General features: G+C 43.8%; 1 protein-coding gene across 4 annotated transcripts in view; it reads left to right on the top strand.

Annotated features, from left to right (window-relative positions):
- The window catches only part of ripor1 (RHO family interacting cell polarization regulator 1), a 281,458-nt gene that overhangs the window by 188,487 nt on the left and 71,116 nt on the right, over positions 1-21,855 (top strand). For all 4 annotated transcript variants that reach the window (XM_033036276.1, XM_033036274.1, XM_033036278.1 and 1 more), the window contains exons 2-3: positions 18,918-19,044; positions 21,420-21,572. In XM_033036276.1, coding sequence (XP_032892167.1) covers positions 18,944-19,044; positions 21,420-21,572 — 254 coding nt within the window. In that variant the 5' untranslated portion in view covers positions 18,918-18,943. The remainder of the gene's footprint in view (positions 1-18,917; positions 19,045-21,419; positions 21,573-21,855) is intronic.

Here is a 21,855-nt window from a genome sequence, read left to right as displayed (position 1 = left end):
ATTTGTACCTGTACTGTTCAACGTTCTGTGTAAAAGTGGTCGATGTGTTTGTCACAATCAATCTTGTGGCAAACGCATCGATCAATGACCAAAACAAGCGGAACATTTACAAGCATGAAGCTGAAGGGAACTGCAGGTGGAGCACATTCGCATTGCCTTGGCTTACTTAAAAACAAAAAGCTCGCTTCTCTGGCACTGATGTCAATTGGGTAATAAATGTGGTCCTTGTTAGAAAAACTCTCATCGTGTCATTGAAATATTTGAAAAATTCTAGACTTAGGAATATTTTGCATTGAACAGTAATTATCCTGGAAGAGTGAGCGAAGAAGAACTCTATTCAATAGGAAAAAAACTGGTGGTGGGACAATTGTCCCCATGTTGCTGACTAACAATTAAACAGAGAGCATAAAATAGCATAGCACAAGAGCAGGCCCTTCGGCCCACAATGTCTGTACCACACATCTCTTCTGCCTGCACATGATCTATATTCCTGCATATCCACATGCCAATCCAAAAGCCTCTTCAATGTCACTGATGTATTTGTCTCCAACACTACCCCTGGCAGCACATTCCAGGCACCCACCGCTATCTGTGCTTAAAAATAAAAGCCCCACATATCTCCATTAAACTTTAACTCTCTGACTTTAAAACTATGCCCACTAGACTGATATTTCCACCCTGAGAAAAAGATTTCGACTGTGTACCCTAAATATGCCCCCCGTAATGTCATATCAGTTCTCCCCTCAACCTCCAATGCGTCAAAGGAAACAACCCAGATGTATCCAACTTCTGATACAACCTCTAGTCCAGGCAACATTCTGGTAAACCCAAAATGCTGGAGTAACTCGGCGGGTCAGGCAGTATCTCTGGAGAAAAGGAATAGGTAATGTTTCGTGTTGAGACCCTTCTTCAGACTGAGAGTCAGAGGAGAAGGAAACTAGAGGAATGAAAAGGTTCTGAACAAATCACAGCCAACACAGATGACTCAAAAGGTGGAGCCCACAATGGTCCATTGTTGGCTGTGTAAGTGGTGATGAGGCGATACAAACAGTGAAACTAGCAAGATGACTAGGGCACGGGAGGGACGGAGAGAGGGAATGCAAGGGTTACTTAAAATTAGAGAAATCACTATTCATACTGCTGGGGTGTAAACTGCCTAAGCGAAATATGAGGTGCTGTTCCTCCAATTAATGTGTGGGTTCCCTTTACATTCAACCTCCCACTCGAGCAACATTTGTGCTGCCTTTTGTAGTGTTGGTGCTGCAGTGACACCATCGCGATCACTGGAAGATTTGCTGCAGTCTGCCAGTGGGCCTGTATGGGGTTGTGTACGCACATTTGATTTGTGGCTACGCACAATTGATTAATGGGTTTACATCTTTAAATTACAAACTTACATTGTGGACAGATAAGTGAATCGCTCTCAGCATTGTTTTGGGCCAACTTAAATCCTGCAAAGCCCAATGACCCTTGTTTTGCTTCAGACCTTTGCAGGCTAGCGCAGCTGTAGTGTTTTACAATGGTGGAGTTTGACTGCGGCTAACAAAGTTGAATGCTGTCATGACAGGCACCCAGTGTTGCTGATAATGTATTACACGCTGTGCTCTATCTGGAACTTGTGTGTCTTCCTTTGGAATTGTATAAAGACGCGATCTTAAGTTAAGCACTTGGCACTATTCTCCAACCAAAAGGACAAGCAGCTGCCTTATCTGATTGAGGGGAATGCAGGGGGAGCAGACTCAAGTTGGTGATTTCTTTTTACTCTCAGCCCCCATACGTTTTCTCTTCTGCTCTCTATATTTCCATGCAGAAGATGCTACACCAATAAGGGCATATGGGATTATCCTCCCCATCGTACCCAATATGTTCATTTACATTAGCAAGTATTTCAAGAATGGCATTTAATTTGCTCATTATTGATCGGTATTTCTAACCTTTACTGCTGTGCATCGAGCAGAGGTACTAGGTATGTGTGAAAAGAAGATTCAAGATACTTCTCTAGAAGGGTCCCGACCTGAAGCGTCACCTATCCATGTTCCCCAGAGACGCTGCTTAACCTGCTGAGTTACTTCAGCACTGTGGCTTTTTGTAAACCAACATCTGCAGTTCCTTAAATCCACATTCAAAAGCCCTAGTTTGCATAGGATGCACAATGAAGACTTTTTTTGGGGGCCTAGTTTACTTTACTATAGCAATCACTCCTCCTGCACGATTCAGCATATTGTTTTTGGGACATGTTAATTTGTTAGATAAAGAATCCTCATTAACCAGCTGCTTTGTCATTTCATTGAAGTTTATAAGCTGTCTGGCAAAAGGGAACGAATGTTCTGTTGGCACTTGTAAATATCCTTGGTCAGAATGTAAGGATTAAGCCGTCCACCACTGGATTCTGACCAGACGGGCGTTAAACCATCGGTTCTCATAGCCGAGTGCGGGTCGGTATCTCGACCCCCCCCCCCCCCCCACGGTTGTGACCTCTGGGCCGGCAAAACGGATAATCCAGGAAGGCTCTGGAACCAAGGGTGCCGGAAAATCGGTGGTGAACCTGTATTACATTTGTGTTCTCACAAGAAAATTTGGAAATGACCTGGAAATATTTCCTCTGCCAAACTTGCCTTGACTGAGCTCCAGGTTTGCTGTGGGGTTGATGTGGATTCCCACTGGAGTCGTGGGAGCGTGATCAAAGCTTTGTTGATGGGGGTATTGGATTGTCTGTCTCCTGGCAGACATAGACAGGCTACCCCGCCATTCAATCATGGCTGATCTATCTTCCCCCTCAATCCCATTCTCCTGCCTTCTCCCTGTAACCTTTAACCCCCTTACTAATCAATGTGGTTCGCAAACCTTGGTCAGCTTTTACATTTGATTTTCCTTTTCAATGTAGAGGCACCAAAGTCGAATGCAGCATATTTATGGCTGCCCAAGAAACAAAATAGAGTTAAAATGCATCTTTTAGTAAACGGTTAGTATGAAGACACTGAACTGCTAATCCCCTCTGGACAGTACCAGCATTCTTTCGCCTCGTCCCACATCTGTGATCCTCTTTGACATCCTCCCAAGATGTTTTTCTGTAATAAAAATAATTTGCTGTGAGCTGTGTGTGTTAACCCTGAGGGCTCCAAAGTCATTTGTGTGGCAGCGAGAATGAAGCCGTGTTGTTGCTGGATTCTTTCACAAGCAGTGACACAAGTACAGGCGTTAATTGTATTTTAAAACACTGCGTTCAATTGACAAGCCGGCACATTCTGGAGTGAGCTTGTACATAATCTACTCCTGCACAGGGCAATGAATCACTATTTAATTTGTCCACGTTGTTCCATTGAAACGGTTGCCTTGCTTGGAGTCCGTCTCAGTCAGTTCTCCCAAAGTTGCTCTTAAGCCTTTTCTCCGTTAATAAAGATGTGCTTTTGTTGAAAGCCACAAAGGAAATTTTAGTGCTGCAAGGGTCTCTTGCCAAGCTATGTGGGGCAAGCTTGTGTGGATTCCTTATCATGTTTCCATCCCTGGTACAAAACACAGTAAATGCCGTGTGTGGATGCATTGTAATGGGACAGAAAGGCACGACCTCCATACACAAATGGACACTGGGATGCAGAAGCTGCCGGGACCAGTTAGTGACTGTCACAGATGTTGGGAGCTTCATTGGATTGGCAGGGGTCAGGGACTGGAGCAAGTCTGTTTCTGAGAGGAGGTAGAGGAAGAGGTGATTTGTGTTTTATTAAGTGATGGCAGCTGCACAGAGATTGAATGCAGCAAGTTGACTGCCTGCTTTACTTGGAAGTGGACAGCCCACTGTGAAACCCTTCAATCAAAGAGATAACCGCCGTCTGTCCTTGAAGAGAGATCCTGAATCATCTATCTACAGATTGAGTAAGCAAGGTGTGGGTTTTTTTAAATGTTCCTTTATTTAAATAGTTGATTTCGATGACCTGACATGCAGTCCAAAGAGGGCTGCATGATGGCGCAGTGGCCTTACAGTGCCAGATTCCCAGGTTTGATCCTGACTACGGGTGCTGTCTGTACAGAATTTGTACATTCTCCCCATGACCTGCATGGGTTTTATCCGGGTGCTCTGGTTTCCTTCCCACACTCCAAAGACACACAGGTTTGTAGGTTAATTGGCTTCTGTGAAATAGTAAATTGTCCCTCGTGTGCAGGATAATGTTAGTACACGGGGTGATCGCTGGCCGGCGCGGACTCAGTGGGCCGAAGGGCCTGTTTCCGTGCTGTATCGCTAAAGTAAAGAGAGGTGATGGTAGGTTGTTGTACAGCATGAGATTGCAGCTTTGTGTTTTTTGGTGTGATTTATTTTTGTCCGTGTAGCAGGTAAAATGAGGTAGGATCTTTAGCTGATGTACCAGGTACGGCAATAATATGGAGATGGTTATCTTTTGTGTGCTCGTGCTTCAACACTCGCTCAGTATTTGGATCTTCAAAGGCTTTGCTAAATTAGACAAAAACCAGTGTAAGTAATATCAAAAAACATTATGTCCAACTGTTTTACTTCACACTTGACTCCAGCATTAAGATATGTCAGGCTTTTGCTTCTTGGTTTTGAAGATCAAACTTGCATTTATCTTGCTTTCAGAAACCTACAACTCGTATTACTGAATTATGATTGGAGTGTGGTTGTACTATTGTGTGGCGCTTAGATAGGTAGGTAGTGTAACTGTCACACATCTCCAGTGATGCTCGCTTCTGGGACTGTCTGTGTGGAATCCCTGTCACTGTTCAAGTTTCTCCAGCTTCATTTAGTTTTTAGTTTAGTGATACAGCATGGAAACAGGCCGTTTGGCCCACTGAGTCCGCGCCAGCCTGCAAGCTCCGCACACTATAACAGGGACAATCATTAGCGAAGCCAATTAACCTACAAACCTGTACGTCTTTGGAAGGTGGAAAGAAACTGGAGCACTTGGAGAAAGCCCACGCGGTCACGGGGAGAAGGTACAAATTCCGTACAGACAGCACACGTGATCAAGATCGAACCCAGGTCTCTGGCGCTGTAAGGCAGCAGCACTACCGCTGCGCCACCGTGCCGAGCACCACGCTCTGGTTCCCTCCCCATGCTCCAGAAATATGTTGGTTGTTGGTCTGACTGACCGCTGTAAATTGCCCTTGGTATAGGAAAGGTGGGGAGAGGGTGTTTACTGTCATGTGTGAGAGAATGGATTGCAAGCGAATAGAGGGCCTGTCCCACTTTCACGATTTTTACGCACTTACGCGGGGCGACGCCTGCTTGGTCGTGCCTAGTCACCCAAAGCGTTGTACCTTTTTCTGGTCGCCACTGGATTTTCAACATTTTGACATTTTTCGGCGACCTACTGCGACTATGACGGGTGCCGGCAAGTCGCCGAAAAAAAATCGGGTAAGTGGGACAGGCCCTTAAGTGGGGGAATGAGATTGACAACATTTCTCTAAGAGCCAGCAGAGACTTGATGAGCCAAATGCTCTCCTTTTAGTGTTGTAAGGAAATGAAACAAATAATGATCCCCAAAAAATTGGGCACATGTGGCGCTAAACTGATGAAGGAAACGATCACCGAGGCAGCTGTATTTGGGTCATACTTTACTGAGGGAAATGTTTCCCTGCGAGTCCTGTAACAATGTCCTTTAACCCCCACAAGGATGTCCCGTAAATCACTCAACACCTCTGGTTAACAAAAATCTATCCCCCTCGGAGTTAAAATTACAAGCAGCAATCGATCTAGAATCAATGACTGTTTGTAGGAGGGTTGTTCACATCTCTGCCGCCCTTTGTATATAGAAGTGTTTCTCATTCTCATGGAAGACCTGTCTGAAATTTTACATCATGCCTCTATTCCAAGACTCGACCATCAGCAAAAATTGTTTCACCTTCCCAGTTCCCATTATATCTTGGAAACTTTGATCAATTTTCTGCATGATTCCTGGAAATGCAAAGCTATTTCATATTACCTCTTGTAACTTAATCTTTGGATTCCAAGCATAATTTTGATAAATCTGTACTAGAAGACCAATATATATATATCTTTACTGTCAGGTCGAGTTTATTGCCATATGCAAGTCCGGTGAAGTACAGGGGGAGTAAACATCTTGCCCCGAGCAACTTTGTGGGCATATTAATTCAGACAACACACAAGACATAAAGCTTACATGAGTTTAGTTTAGAGATACAGCATGGAAACAGGCCCTTGGTCCGACCGAGTCTGCTCCGACCAGCGATTGTCCATTCACTTGTTTTGTTATCCCAGTTTTCCATCCTACACACTGGGGACAATTTACCTGCAAACCTGGACGTCTTTGGAATATGGGCGGAAATCGAAGCACCCGGAGAAAACCCACGTGGTTGCAGGGAGAACGTACAAACTCCGTACAGGCAGCACCAGTAGTCAGGATCGAACCCGGGTCGCTGACGCTGTAAGGCAGCAACTCTACCTCTGCGCCATTGGCTCAGAACTGTTCTTAATGCTCCAGATGTGGTTTAACCAGGGCTTCATGACAGTGAAGTAAAATTGCTGCCTCCTTTTCAGAGGACAGTGCAAGTCCTGCAGCACAGTGGCGCAATGGGAGAGTTGCTGCCTTACGGCGTCGGAGACCCAGGATCAATCCTGACTACGGGTGCTGTCTGTACAGAGTTTTACGGTCTCCCTGTGACCAGGGTTTCCCCTGGGTGCTCCGGTTTCCCCCCACATCCTAAAGACGTGTAGGTTAATTTGATTCTGTAAATTGTCCCTGGGTATGTTGGATAGAACTAGTGTACAGGGTGATTGCTGGTCGGCACGGACTCGGTGGGTGGGAGAACCTGATTCTATGCTGTATCTCTAAACTAAACTAAGTCCGATAATCCATTATCCAAGTGTTAGAACTCCGAATCAATTGACATCTGGTTCATTGGGGCCCCCTATCTTGGACTCACCGCAACACCATTTCCTGTGCTCTCTTTAGAGTCACCTGGGCCCTGTTTCCCCAACTCGTTTAAAGCCACTTGGATCCCATTTCCTGCATTCCCTTTAATCTGGCTAGGTCCCTGTTTCTCACACTTCTTTTAAACTTAATCGGTTTCGTATTATGCTACTGTTTAACATATTGAAAAAGTCAAATAATAGCCTGTTGTGGTATTAATAAGAGTAATATTAAGTAGTACAAAAAATCTTTTAGTCCAGCAGCATCAAAGTCCCAAGGCTGGAGGATTATTGAGGTTTTACGCTAATTCTCTTGATGTTAAAGCCGACAGTACATTAGCCTTCACTGGTATTTACTTGAGCATGACTTCTGATGCTCAAATGTACATGGACCTTCACGTTTCTTTGCACCCACGTGTTTTTGGCTTTCAAATAATGATGTTGTGTTCTTTTAAAAGGTTTACGTATTAATAATAATAATAATAATAATAGTGATAATAATGCATTTTATTTATGGGCGCCTTTCAGAACACTCAAGGACACCTTACAGTTAAAACAAGCAAATTACAGAATTCGGAGAGTGAGCAGCGGCAGCTAGTCGCGCCAGCGTTCATTCTCACTTCCAGCAGCCATTTTCTCAATTTCTCATTTGCAGCACACCAATAAAAATAAGACACAACATTAAAGAAGAATTTAACATAAAACATAGAAACATCCCCCCACAACGGTTCCCACTGTGAGGGAAGACAGCAAAGTCCAGTCCTCTTCCTCTTGTTCACCCCGTGCTCGGGGTCTGTTTGAGGCCTCCGCAGTCGTCGCAGCAGCGGCCCGATGTATTGGGCCCTCTCGCCGGATGATGGAGCTCCGGCGTCGGAAGAACACTCTTCAGCGGCTTGGAGTGTCTCGAACGGCTGCTTGCTGCCAGAGACCGTGGCTCCCGAAGTCCACAGGCTGCGCAGGTCGGAGCTCCAACACTGGCGATCTCGGCGAGAGATACCAGGCTCTGCGGTGTTTCAACTCAGCGCCGCCCGCGACTGGACGCTTCGCAACGACAGCTCCGCGATGTTGGAGTCGGCGGTCACAGCACTCCGGAGCTTACCACACGGCGACCCTCGGTACGGCATCGCCCTCTCCGCGCTGGTACTTCAGTGCTGCGCCACCGCCGAAGCTGAAGTTCTGGCCGGTCCCGGCAGGAAACGCCGCTCCAGTCCCATTGGTAGGCTGCGAGGAAGGGGCGAAGATGCTGGTTGGAGGAAAGCCTCATCTAGAACTAGGTAGGGACTGAGAAAAAACAGTTTCACCCTTTCCCTGCACATAAAAAGACTAGACTGTGTTAGCCCTGCCTAACTGTGGGTTGCCGGTGCTCTGAGGCAATACATGACTAGCCGTGGCCCTCATTCACCCTTTATTGAAGTTTTCTTGTGATCCCAGAGAAAACCTGATGGACCGAAGGCTCTTTATTTCTGCTGGAATGACACAGACTGGATAGCACGCAACAAAAAACTTTTTACTATACATGACACGTGACAATAAACTAAACTAAACTTATCCACTCGGAACAGGCCCCTCGGTCCAACTTGCCGACACCAGCCAACTTATCTCTTCTACACTAGTATAACCTGCCTGTGTCTGGCCCATATCTTATCTTATCCATGTACCATGGGCATAAACCTATCCTTTCCTAGAACTTGGTGCCCAAATCCAAACATCATAACCTAAATGCGATCTCACCAACATTTGTTTAAGGAAGAACTGCAGATTCTGGAAAAATCGAAGATAGACAAAAATGCTGGAGGAACTCAGCGGGTGAGGCAGCATCTATAGATGCTCCAGCATTTTTGTCTACCTTCACCAACATTTGAGTAACTGCAACGTGACCTCCCAATTTAATACTCTGACTGATGATGGCCAATGTGCCAAAACCCTTTTTAACCATGCTATCTACCTGCGACACCACTTTCTGTCACTCCACTGACCATGCTGCCGACCTGCCGAACTTAAAGCTTAACTTTGCCAGGGACATTTGGTTTGGGAGCTTGGCAGATTGTAGGACGGCTCTAACATGCCGTTGGTGATAGGCAGGAGGCGAGTGTGCTTGTGTGGCGAAAGTCTAGTGACTTTGCACTGAATGCTCCAACAGTCTGCCTCCTATCTTGCACTGTAGCAGGGAGTTAACATGAGATCTCCTACAATTTGATAAAAAAAATATTGCTTTAGCATTTAACCATGAAATTGTTCCACAGACACTTGCATGCTGCTGACCTCTTGGTGACTGCACATTCTTATGACCGACTGGTGGGCTGAGGTAGCCATAATTTATTCCTAAAATGAGTTATGAGTTCATTTCTGACAAATCCCCAATTGAATATTTTGGATGTTTTCCAGGTTAGTTTTTCCAAGGTTTATGTTGTGGTTTTCATCTGCGTTTAGAGATTGCTCTGACTTTGTTCCATTAAGTGTAAGTCTCAAGACGATTGCTTAGAACTGGTTATTTCTCACTTTCTGCTGCCTTCCTGAAGTTTATCCTTTTGCTGGTATTGTCTGTCCAATCATCTTTTCTTACTGCCTATCTGTGATCCTTTTGAAGAAATACAGGGCTGCTGTGTGAGAACTTAACAATCTAGCAGCACACACCAAATGTAGAATAGATGTGACTGAAGGTGGCTCAGAGGTTGGACTTCATTATAAATGTGAGAGAGGTCTAGGCCATTTAGCCCATTGATTTTGTACAGAATGGTTACAGCACAGTCATTATTTGTTTATTGTCATGTGTACCATGGTACAGTGAAAAGCCTTAAGGGCCTGTCTCACTTGCCGATTTTTTTTGTAGTTAACTGCCGGCGACTGTGGTAGTCGTAGCAGGTCGCCGAAAAACCGGCGACAACCTATGACAGTACCTATGTCAGGAGCAGTCAAGCTACCCTTATAGGCGTCAAACCCACTGTCGCCGAAAATTTTTCAACATGTTGAAAATGTAGCGGCGACCAGAAAGACGCTACGACTTTTTGCGCGACTGAGGAGACTAATCCTGGCGACCACCGGCGAATGTGTGGCGACAAACTAGTCGCTTGTAGTTGTCTAAAATTGCCCAAGTGGGACAGGCCCATTAGTTGTGTGTGAACCAGAGAAGGAAAGACCATACATGATAACAATTGTGCCATCCACAGTGTACACAGATGCATGATAAAAGGAATAACGTGAATGACGAAAGATAAAGCCAATAAAGTCTGAGCAAAAATAGTTTGGGGGTCTCCAATGAGGTCTGCTCTCCAGTTCAGGACAGCTCTCTGGTTGTTGGTAAGATGGTTCAGTTGGCTGACAACAGCTGGGAAGAAATTGTGCCTGAATCTGAAGGTATGAGTTTTCACACTTTACCTTTTGCCCGATGGGAGAGGGGAGAAGAGGGAGTGGCCGGTAAGAGTCTATAGGACCTGTCATGGCTGCATGGCTGGATGTCACCACTCTGCCCTCTCCACACAGCCCTGAAAATTCTTTCCTTTCAAATATTTAATCCAGTTCCACTTTGAGCTCGTCAAATAAATACTACTCCTGGCAGCCCATTCCAGACATTGGTCACATACTGTGTTAAGTTTTTCCTCATGTTAGTATCAGTTCTTATGCCGATTGTTTTTGTTCTAAAAGCAAAATAAAAATTGCAAATGCTGTAAATCTGAAAGAAAAAGACTGCTGGAAACACTCAACAGCTCAGGCAGCATCTGTGGAGTGAGAAACTGAGTTAATGATTGGAGTAATAAGCTTCCACCAAAATTGGGAGTAGCACTTTGTGCCTCCTGGTTCTTGACCCTTCTGTCAATGGGAACTGTTCCTATCTTTCTACCCACTTTAGACTTCCTAGGATTTTTTTATTTTTTTTAAATACATTTTTATTAGAGGCATCTGCATATCATAGTCCAAACCAATACAGACTTTGTTTAACGGTTACATATTAAATATCCAGGTTTCCAGGGACCCAGTTACCAAAGTAGCTGGGATCCTCCTTTATCGGTTACATATTAACATTGCCTCTAATTATTTATTTATATTTATAGATAGAAAAAAGAAAGAAAGAAAGAAAGAAATTAGAAAAATAGGATAAACTATCAATAATACAACTTAGGAGATAGGTCAGTAGGTCAGAGAACATAACTATTCATCTAGTCCTGGGTTCAGGCTTCAGTCCGGCCTCCGCGCCAGTCCAATCTACCCCTTCAAATAATCTATAAATGGAGACCATATTCTAGTAAATAATTCTGGTTTGTCAATTAAGACAAATCTATTTTTTCCCAAATGTAAGGTCTCCGACATCTCCATAATCCACATCTTGATTGTGGGGGTTGTTGGGTTTTTCCAAAATGTTAATATCAATTTTTTCCCAATTATTATACTATAATCAAGGGAATTTCTTTGGTTTATTGTAAGTTTTAGGTATTGTTCTGATATACCCAATATTATTAATTTAGGATCGGGATCCAGTTGGATATTAACGAGACTTCCTAGGATTTTAATCCTAGTAAGAATTTTGTTGTTCTGTCTGGAACATATGACAATAAAACACTCTTGACGCTCTTGATTTAAAAAAAATGCTGATCAAAAGCCTTAACCCTGAACTAAACGTGTTTCAGAAGAATTTACTCAATTACGGGCTAATAATGGGAAAAAAGCTCATACTTAAATTCTGGAAAAATGCGCCCACACCAACAATAAAAATGTGGATATCAAATATGTTTGAAACACTACATCTGGAAGAGATGAGCCTCCTCTTAGCAGGCAAAGCAGACCAATTCCAAAAGACGTGGTCTACGTTTTTGGAACTATTACAAGCATGAGGTGCAACAGTAATTTAAAAAATAAATAAATAAATAAATGGTGCCAGAATCTAAAACAACAAAAACAGACTTGGTTGGTAGTCTCCTTTCTGCGGAGTTTAATGTTATAATAGAGCGATTGTTTCTCCTTTCTTTTTCCTTCTTTTCTAGGGTCTACTTTCTTTCTTTACTTCCTTCTCTAACTGCTTTTCTAAGGGGCTTTCTTTTCTCAACACTCTCCTGCACCTTCACGACTCTTGCGCACTTTCCTTACTTCCTTTACTTCTATCTTTTTCTTAAAGCTCAAAAAATGAAGCGGTACAAAAAAATGTATTAAGACGTATGTGTTGTGTATTATTGTAACTTACCATACTTCTAATAAAAATAAAATTAAAATTAAAAATTAAAAAATTAAAAAGCCTTTCATTTTAAGGGGAACAACCTCAGGGGAGGCCACGGCAGCACAGTGGCGCAGAGATAGAGTTGCTGCCTTACAGCACCAGAGACCCAGGTTCGACCCTGACTAGGGGTGTTGTTTGTACGTTCACCCTGTGAGTTTCCTCCCACATTCCAAAGACATTCAGGTTTGTAGGTTAATTGGCTTTCACAAAATTGTCTCTGCTATCAGGATAGAACTGGTATGCAGGGGATTGCTGACCGGCGCGGACTCAGTGAGCTGAGTGGCCTGTTACTACGCTGTATCTCTAAACTAAACTAAACCTCTCCAGCCTACCCATGTAATGAAAGCTTCTCTTCTCTGGAATTGCTCTGATAATCCCTTCTCCACCATCTCTAAAGCATTTACTTATTTCCTAAAATGTGGCAGGTTCTACAGTTACACATGAGTACATAAACCAGTATTTTGTGAAGCCTCACAATGGCTTCCTTCCTTCCTTCCTCTGGCACTCTCTATACCCCTGCATGTGCGACTTGGCCTGTATTCTCAACCAGCCTCACCACCTTTAATGATCGCTGCACCTCTGCCCCCAGATCCCTCGGTTCCTGTACATTTCTCAGAATTGTGCTTGCCAGTTTTTATTGGCTTTTCTCATTCCTTGAATATATTTTCACATTTCTCAGCATTAAATTTCATTTGCCATATTTCACAGCATGTTTGTTTCTTCTCGAAATCTATCAATAATCTCTTCATAATTCATCACATCTAATTTTAAAACCTGGACATTTTTCCCTCAAATACAAATGAATATGCATTACGCAATGTAGCTAATACTGACCTCTGGGGAACACGGCAGTAACCGATCTTTTCTTTGAGAAATAGCTTTTTACTACCAGTTTCTTATTACATTGCCAAGTTCTATACAGGTCATTGTGCCATTTATCAAGAGGATGAATAATCTGTATTCTATTTACATTTATTTGTCATGGCTCAATATTCCTTAATATTCTTGGCCAGCAAAGACATCGATCCGAAACGTTACCCATTCCTTCTCTCCAGAGATGCTGCCTGTCCCGCTGAGTTACTCCAGCATTTTGTGTCTTCCTTCGATTTAAAGCAGCATGTGCAGTTCTTTTCTACACATTCTATCAACGTTGGACTTGCAATCCTTAGCTTCTATTGCTCCTTGTGGTGAGGGTCCCATACTTATTAGCACCTGTTTGCTTGAAGATGCATTTCCCAGCTTCTGTTTTGAGTGGCCTGGCTCCAAATTAATGCTGCGATGGAAACTCTTGTCCAGAAGGGTGGCGCAGTGGTAGAGTTGCTGCCTCACAGAGAAAGAGACCCTGAATACAGATGTCGTCAGCGCGGGTACACAAAATTGCTGGAGGAACTCAGCGGGTGCAGCAGCATCTATGGAGCGAAGGAAATAGGCGACGTTTCGGGCCGAAACCCTTCTTCAGACTGCCGTCAGCGCGGTGTTTGGACCTCTGTGAATTTGTGATGCATTCTTGGCTAATGTCTTCCTAATGTGTGATCACCAAAACTAGTCATAGATTAGCCATAGTCTAACCTAAGATTTGTAGAGTGGTTGAAGACATCTTTGTCTTCCAGTCCCTCAAATGCACAGAATGGCATTCTTCAAGGGTAACTGGAAGACATGGATAGACGATGTTTCGATGTAGGGTTTCTGAAACATCACCTATCCATATCCTCCAGAGATGCCACCTAACCTACGGAGTTACAACAGCACTTTGTATTCTACTCAAGATTCAAGAATCTTCAGTTCCTTTTATCGCCCATTTACTTTCGATGTCGAGGAGCACATATTTCCTTGCACCAAGACCCATTTGCAGAGGCACCAATATTTTAAACTCGTTTTAAATTGTATTGTGCTCCCTGGCCCCACTGTTCTCTCATTTTGTTTTAATGTCCTTTTCCATGAAGACTAACTCAAAATAATTGTTTAATTTCTCTTCGATTTCCTTATCTCCTGTAAAAACCCGACCCCATTAAATTTTGTTAACCTTTTCCCTTTTTCATATCTGTTGGAGTTCATACGGTTTCTTGTCACATTTCTTGCTGGATAACGTTTGCATTCCTTCCCCTGCCTTATCAATATTCCGGTCTTCCTTTCTGAAAATAGCTCATTCCTCACTCCCTAAGAATGGAGCGGCTGGGTTTGTATACACTGGAATTTAGAAGGATGAGAGGGTACCTTCTTGGAACATTTTAGATTATTAAGGGATTGGACACGCTAGAGGCAGGAAACTTGTTTCCCAATGCTGGGCGAGTCCAGAACCAGGGGCCACAGTTTAAGAATAAGGGGTGGCCATTTAGAATGGAGATGAGGAAAAACTTTTTCACCCAGAGAGTTGTGAATCTGTGGAATTCTGCCTCAGAAGGCAGTGGAGGCCAATTCTCTGGATGCTTTCAAGAGAGAGTTAGATAGAGCTCTTAAAGTTAGCGGAATCAAGCAATATGGGGAGAAGGCAGGAACGGGGTACTGATTGTTGATGATCAGCCATGATCACATTGAATGGAGGTGCTGGCTTGAAGGGCCGAATGGCCTACTCCTGCACCTATTATCTATGTATCTAATCCTTATTTTGTTTTTTATTGTGTGTGTGTCGGCCTTTTGCTTTAATGTAATGCAACCCTTAACTTGTGACTTTTTGTGACTTAAAGGATTACATGTGTAAACTGTATTAATTCTTTGAATGTTAGACATTGCTAGTCATGGGTCTGTGTGGTTAGTTTGTTGTGTGGAAGCACAAGAACACAACTTGAATCTAATACTCCAGCAAACAAAGCAGAATATTTGTAGGAAGGAACTGCAGATGCTGGAATACACCGAAGATAGGCACAAAATGCTGGAGTAACTCAGCGGGACAAGCAGCATCACTGGATAGAAGGAATGGGACATGGCAATAAACTTCTTGAATCTTGAATCTTAAATCTTGGGAGATGCTGCCTGTCCCACTGAGTTACACCAGTTTTTAGTGTCTATCTAAAGCAGAGTATCTTTCAGCTTAAATGGTGGAATAAGCAGACTTTGACTTAATATTGTTAGTACTTTCTGTAAAATAATTTTTGTTGCATTCATTTATATCTCGTTTGGGGGTCTTCTGCTTCAGGAAGCATTGGACATTTCCTGGCAATTGCTCATTTTGTGTTACGTAAGGTCCATGTAGCCCCATGGGGCTCTTCACTGCTGTTAATTTTCTTGAGAGTAGAAGATTTCTTGTGGCTTTGCGAGATTGAGGCTGCTCTTTCATTACGATTTGTAATTGATACGATTTGTCAGAAACCCCATGCAGAGCGACACCGCTCAGTGAAACCCGCTGCTCGCATTGCTTATTTAATAGCCATAAAGATAGTGTTACATTTAATGCAGTGTTTCTCCTGGAATAAATAAATAGCCTGACATCAAATGTCATTGAATGTCTAGTGGCATTGCACTGAAGTAAGTTAAATGGTTTTCTTCTATATTTTGTGTTCTAAATTCCACCGTTGGTAACATACAAAAAACAGACAGACTGTTATTAAACATTGCTTGGTGGAGGCACCAAGTTGAGGATAGAGGAGAGAAAGAGAATTCCAAATACAAAGATTTTGGGCGGTGAAGCGGCCCATTTGGTAGAGCTGCTGCCTCAGCACCAGAGACCCGGGTTCGATCCTGACCTTGGTTGCTGTCTGTACGGAGTTTGCACGTTCTCCCTGTGACTGCATGGTTTATCCTCCTGCTGCTCCGGTTTCCTCCCACATCCCAAAGACGTGTGGGTTTGTAGATTATTTGGCCTTTTGTAAAATTGCGTAGGGAGTGGAAGAGAAAGTGGAATAACATAATAGTGTGAACAGGTGGGTGTGGACACGGCGGGCCAAAGGGCCCGTTTCCATGCTGTATCTTTAAACTAAAGATATTGTAATGGGAAGGAAAACCTATTCTTGTTCTAATATAGTTTTTGAAAGAATTCTCCCAATACTGATGGAATGATGTATTTCAAATTCCAAAGACGTACAGGTTTGTAGATTAATTGGCCTGGTGCAATTTTAAATTATCCCTCGTGTGTGTAGGATAGCGTTAGTGTGCTGGGATCGCTGGTCAGCGCGGACCGGGTGGGCCGATGGGCCTGTTTCCACTCTGTAACTCTAAACTAAACTAGACTAAACTAGATAATAACAAAATGCAGTGCATCTCCTGCGGATACAAACTTCCTGAATATGTGTACGAACGGTGCTTATGGCAAGAGATGAGATACACCAGCCAGCAGGTTTCTTATCATTTGTACATCCAAGTTCAATGAGAGGACCAGGTGTAATTACTTTTCCCCTCAATTAAAAATAAAATGCAGGAAATCATCTTCTTTCTGTGACAGCCCCTCGGGAATTCTTGCTTCTGCTCCAGTTTGTGTGTGCGTTGAGCTGGCTGATCAGGCCAATCATACAACATGGAAATGGATCCTCCGGCCCACTGGGTCCATGTTGACTAGCGAGTGCCAAACACATTGGTGATCCGACAGTAATCCCATTTTCTTCTCTCCCACATTCCCACCAACTCTTGTAGAATCAAGGAACTGCAGATGCTGGTTAATCCACTGTAGGACACTAAGTGCCAGAGTAGCTCAGCGGATCAGGCAGCATCTCTGGAGAGCATGGATAGGTGATGTTTCGGGTTGAGACCCTTCTTCTGACTGATTGGTGGCATTTCAGGTTGAGACCCATCTTCAGTGTATCCAAAACATCACCTATCCATGTTTTCAAGAGATGCTGCTTGAGTAGTTACTCCAGCGCCCTGTGTCCTTTTCCCACTAACACTTTCCAGATTCTACCACTCACTTGTACACTAGGGCCAAGTCATAGTAGGCAACTAACCGATGATCCCTTTAGGAGTTGGAGGGGAAATCTGTGGGTCTCTAGGAAATCGGATGGACATGGGGAAAGCGTGCAAACTCCACACAGGCAGCCCCAGAGGATGTGACTGAACCTGGGCGTCTTAAGCCGTGAGGCTACCAGCCGCACCATTGCACCACCCCCATGGAGAGAGTAGGCGCTACCTCAGGAAGCAGGCAGGTGGGTAGTTTGTGTGGCGGTGCACCTCACATCAGATGCCTATGTGTTCCCAACACATGATCTTACTGTGACTGGTCATGAATCAAGAGTTAGTGGGAATAACACATTTCCTTAAAGTTGCTTTGAGCCCGTACTTGAATCTTCTTTGACTCCCTGATGATCTCTTCCTGTGAGTGCTTGGAGTAAGGAGTTGCAATTGTGAGTTTGGTGTCAGTCATATGACTGGTGTGTAGAAACATGAGTCTGAAGAGTTGACCCAAAACGTCACCTTTCCGTGTTCTCCAGAGATGCTGCCTGATCTGCTGAGTTCCTCCAGCACTTTGTGTCCTTTTGTGCAAACCAGCATCTGCAGTTTCTTGTTTCTACTTTTTTCCTTGTTCGGTACACCATACTGATTTGTACAGTATTTGCCAATTGAGAGTTACAGTACGATTTATCGATCTGTCATGTTGGATCAGTATTTGGGTGGCTTTCATTTGGACCTTGTATATGATTGAAGGCTGTTTATTGTATTTGATTTAAAGCAGTGTATAAAATGCCAATCTATAGTAAAAGCTGCCAAGTCTTAGTCATTCAATCTCTCCACTTGTTTTGATGATAGATGGTGTTGAGTCATAGTTCCAAACATGCTTGGTAATTTACTTAATGCAGCTCATTCCATCTACATTGAAGTACTATCAATCATTCAAACTTAAAGCTAGTGCTGAATTAATGTAAATATGATCACACAATAGATAGTGAGCAGTAACTAGCGTTTCAAACTGTTAACATCTTGTTCTCCATCTATACACTCCTGTAATAATATCACCTGCGTTCCTATGTTGTGCCGTTCAATGGTACTTTATTTGTCACACTACCTAGGTACAGTGAAATCTATTTTTGTATACAGTTCAGTACAAGAATCACTATACAGAGGCACTTAAATACATCCTAGATAAGCATCTCAGATACAGTAATAGCAGTAGTGCACTGAGTAGTATGTGTAGCAGACGTACATTGAGACAGAGTCCTGAAGAAGGGTCTAGACCCGAAACATCACCCATTCCTTCTCTCCACAGATGCTGCCTGTCCCGCTGAGTTACTCCAGCATTTTGTGTCTATCTTCGGTTTGATCCAGCATCGGCAGTTCCTCCCTATACAGTCACCAGTTATGCTGAGATGGGGGAGGGGCGGAGAGAGAGGTAAAAGCAGGCACTTTGATGTTTTGCTCAAGATTAGAGTGCTAACCAAGATTGCTCAAGATTGGTTGCGTGCTAACCAAGTGTTGGTTAGTTTGGTTAGCATGCAACAAAAGCTTTTCACTGTACCTCGGTGAATCTGTGGAATTTTTTGCCACTGAAGTCTGTGGAGGCCAAGTCTTTGCATCTCTTTAAGGCAGAGATAGATAGATTCTTGATAAGTACGGGTGTCAGAGGTTATAGGGAGAAGGCAGGAGATTAGGGTTAGGAGGGAGAGATAGATCAGCCATTATTGAATAACTGGGTAGATTTGATGGGCCGAATGGCCTAATTCTGCTCCTATCACTTATGACCTTATGACGTGGCAACAAACTAAACTGATCTGCAATTTCTAGCGCCACCAATTTCTACTTGTTGCTTTATAAATCCTTTGAACTCGTCGGCATGGTCGCGGTGGGCCGAAGGGCCTGTTTCCGAGCCGTATGACTCAATGATAAACTGAGCCATTTGTGATTATGTTTTTGACTCTGCCGCATGAAGTTGAAGGGGAGATGTTGACAGTGGATGTTGTGTTCCTCCTCCAGGGCTCTGAGCCAGGACTCCATTCACCATGTCGCTCTCCGTGCGACCCGCACGCCGCATTTTCTTCACTGGAATTACTAGGAGTCAATCGTTTGGTGGAGTCAATTCACCACAGGACAAAGCATTCAGGTTAGTGACTTCTGCCAATGAAATGTGCCTTTGTTACAGGGGCCACTTGCACCACCAGCCCAAGGCTATTTAATTCCAAAATGGGTATTGGGCACTTCCATCAAGTAGACAGGGTGGACAACAAGGCATTTGGCACATTGGCTGGCCTTCATCAGTCAGAGTACTGAGTATAGAAGCATAAAGTCTGAAGAAAGGTTTCGACCCGAAACGTCACTCATTCTTTCACTCCAGCGATGCTGCCTGGCCCGCTGAGTTACTCCAGCATCTTCGATTTAAACCAGCATTTGCAGTTCCTTCCTACACGTACTGAGTATAGAAGTTGGGAGGTCATGTTACCGTTATACAAGACATCAGCGAGGCCACATTTAGAGTATTGTGCTCAGTTTTGGTCAACATGTTAGAGGAAAGATGTTGTCAAGCTGGATAGGGTGCAGAGAAGATTTACGAGATTGTGGCCAGGACTCGGGGGGGGGGGCCTAAGTTCTCGGGGGAGATTGAACAGGCCAGGACTTTATTCATTGGAGGGCAGGGGCATGAGGGGTGATCTTACAGAGGTGTACAAAATCATAGAGGAATAGATCGGGCAAATGCACACAGTCTTATGCCCAGAGTAGGGGAATCGAGAATCATAGGGCATAGGTTTAAAGTGAGGGGGTGGGGGGGGTGAGATTTAATAGGAACCTGAGAGGTAACTTTTTTACACAATGGCGGTGCGTGTGAATGCAATAAGCTGCCAGAGGAGGTAGTTGGGATAGGTATTGTTGCAACATTTAAGAAACATTTAGACAGGTACATGGACAGGATTGGTTTATAAGCATAGGGGCCAAATGCAGGCAGGTGGGACTATGTGGATGAGGCATGTTGGTCGGCATGGGCAAGTTGGCCTGTCGTCCCTGTTTACACTGTATGACTGTATCAGGAAGGGTTGGGCAGGAATAAAATAGTTTGCTGGCCTCATGGGGATTTTTGGTTTCCTTGAATGATTGTTTGAAAAGTGAACTAGAAACTGCAAGCATCCATTTATATTACAGGCATTTAATTTTATCATGCAACAATCACAATTAAACCCTCAGTGTCCTGGCAGGTTGCCAAGCATAAGTGGTGGGAATGGTTAGCTGGCTCCGTGAGTTCTTGTATTAGGCGGCTCAAATACCTGCAAAATACAATGGCCGTTTTCTTTAGAGTTGTGTGGTTTGTGAGTGGGCAGCGCAGTACGAGGGAAATCAGTCTCTTCTGACAGACTTATGAAATGTGACTAATTTATATAAGATGTACACAGCTATTAGGAAAGGCGTCACGGTGGCATAGCGGTAGAGTTGCTGCCACACAATGCTGAAGTAACTCAGTGGGTCATATGAAAGATGTGAGGTATAATAAACACCACCTATCCATGTTCTCCAGAGATGCTGCCTGAACCACGGAGTTACTCCAGCACTTTGTGGTCTCGCTGGCAAGTGGTTGGGATAGATGCAGGTGAGGAGGGGGTTTCATTGGCAGATGGTTGAACAAAGGGCAGAGATGAACTGACAAAGAAAGTGTGAGAGAAGGATTGCAGAGGTGTGAAATGTGAAGTCGGGGGAAGCAATGACTGGTGGAAGGCAAAGGGGGAGGGAATACGTTGACTGGATAAGCAGGCGTACACTCCTGTGCTGCCGTTTACATTACTTACAAACCGTTCAGACCAAGGTCTCAACTTGTCATTTCCTACACGGCTGCTCCCACATCTGAGTTTCTTGCGGCTCAACAGCATTTTTGCTCATTACAAAGTACGCAACGTCTGAGCTTCATGGTTACCATCACTCTAACAAAATCATACCTTTCAAAGTTACACTCCTCATGTTTTATTACTATGTGATTCAACAGAAAACCTAAAACCGTAATAACTTTTGCGTTACTCCAGCTTTTTGTGTTTATCTTCGGTTTAAACCAGCATCTGCAGTTCCTTCCTTCATGTAACTTTTTGAAGTCTTAGTATTGGTTTATTATTGACACGTGCACCGATACAGTGAAAAGCTTTTGTTTGTGTGCAAAACAATTAAATCAGATAATACTACAGATGAATACAATCAGGCCATGCACGAGTACAACGGGTCGAGCAATGAGAGTGGCAATTCCAGAGTAATCAGTCTGGTGTTGAATGATTCAATTCAATGATACTCTATTGTCAGCTGCTATACGTAGGTACAGTGAATTTTTTTTGTTTTGCATACAATCCGGTAAAATCATACAGCCGACCACGTAAGCAGTACGCAAAGAGTCGCCATGTTTCTTGCGCTGAAAGAATTTCCAAACTTTGCGTTGATTTTTGTTGTTGTCGTTGTGCTTGTAAAGGCTTCTGATCGTGTTCATTGATGTTATGACCCTCTGTCTTGCAGAAAGCTGAAGGTGTTCAGCACACCAACCACACAGCGGAAATCCCCCTCTCGAGCCGGCAAGATGTTCAACATTTCTCACAAATCACTGCCTCCCAAGTACCCTCAGCCTGAGCGGCTGGATGAGGTGTATGAAGCCTTGAAAAAGGGCCTAAAGTAAGGAGTTCTCACTGTGGGGGGGCGGGGGGGGGAAGGAATATTACGATACTAACATGTTATTTTTGGGAATTGCGGGACTTTTATAAAAACGCTGCTGGTTTCATTTATCAGAGGTTCATTTCTGATCAGTGAAGAGAACTTTACATGGATATACATATCTGAAGAAGGTGCTCAAGCCGAAACATCACCTATTCCTTTTCTCCAGAGATGCTGTCTAACCCGCTGAATTATTCCAGCTTTTTGTGTCTATATTTGGTTTAAACCAGCACCTGCAGTTCCT

Source organism: Amblyraja radiata, chromosome 17 (assembly GCF_010909765.2).
Source record: "Amblyraja radiata isolate CabotCenter1 chromosome 17, sAmbRad1.1.pri, whole genome shotgun sequence".
NCBI classification, from domain to species: Eukaryota; Metazoa; Chordata; class Chondrichthyes; order Rajiformes; family Rajidae; genus Amblyraja; species Amblyraja radiata.
This window is presented reverse-complemented; position numbering and strand designations above follow the sequence as displayed.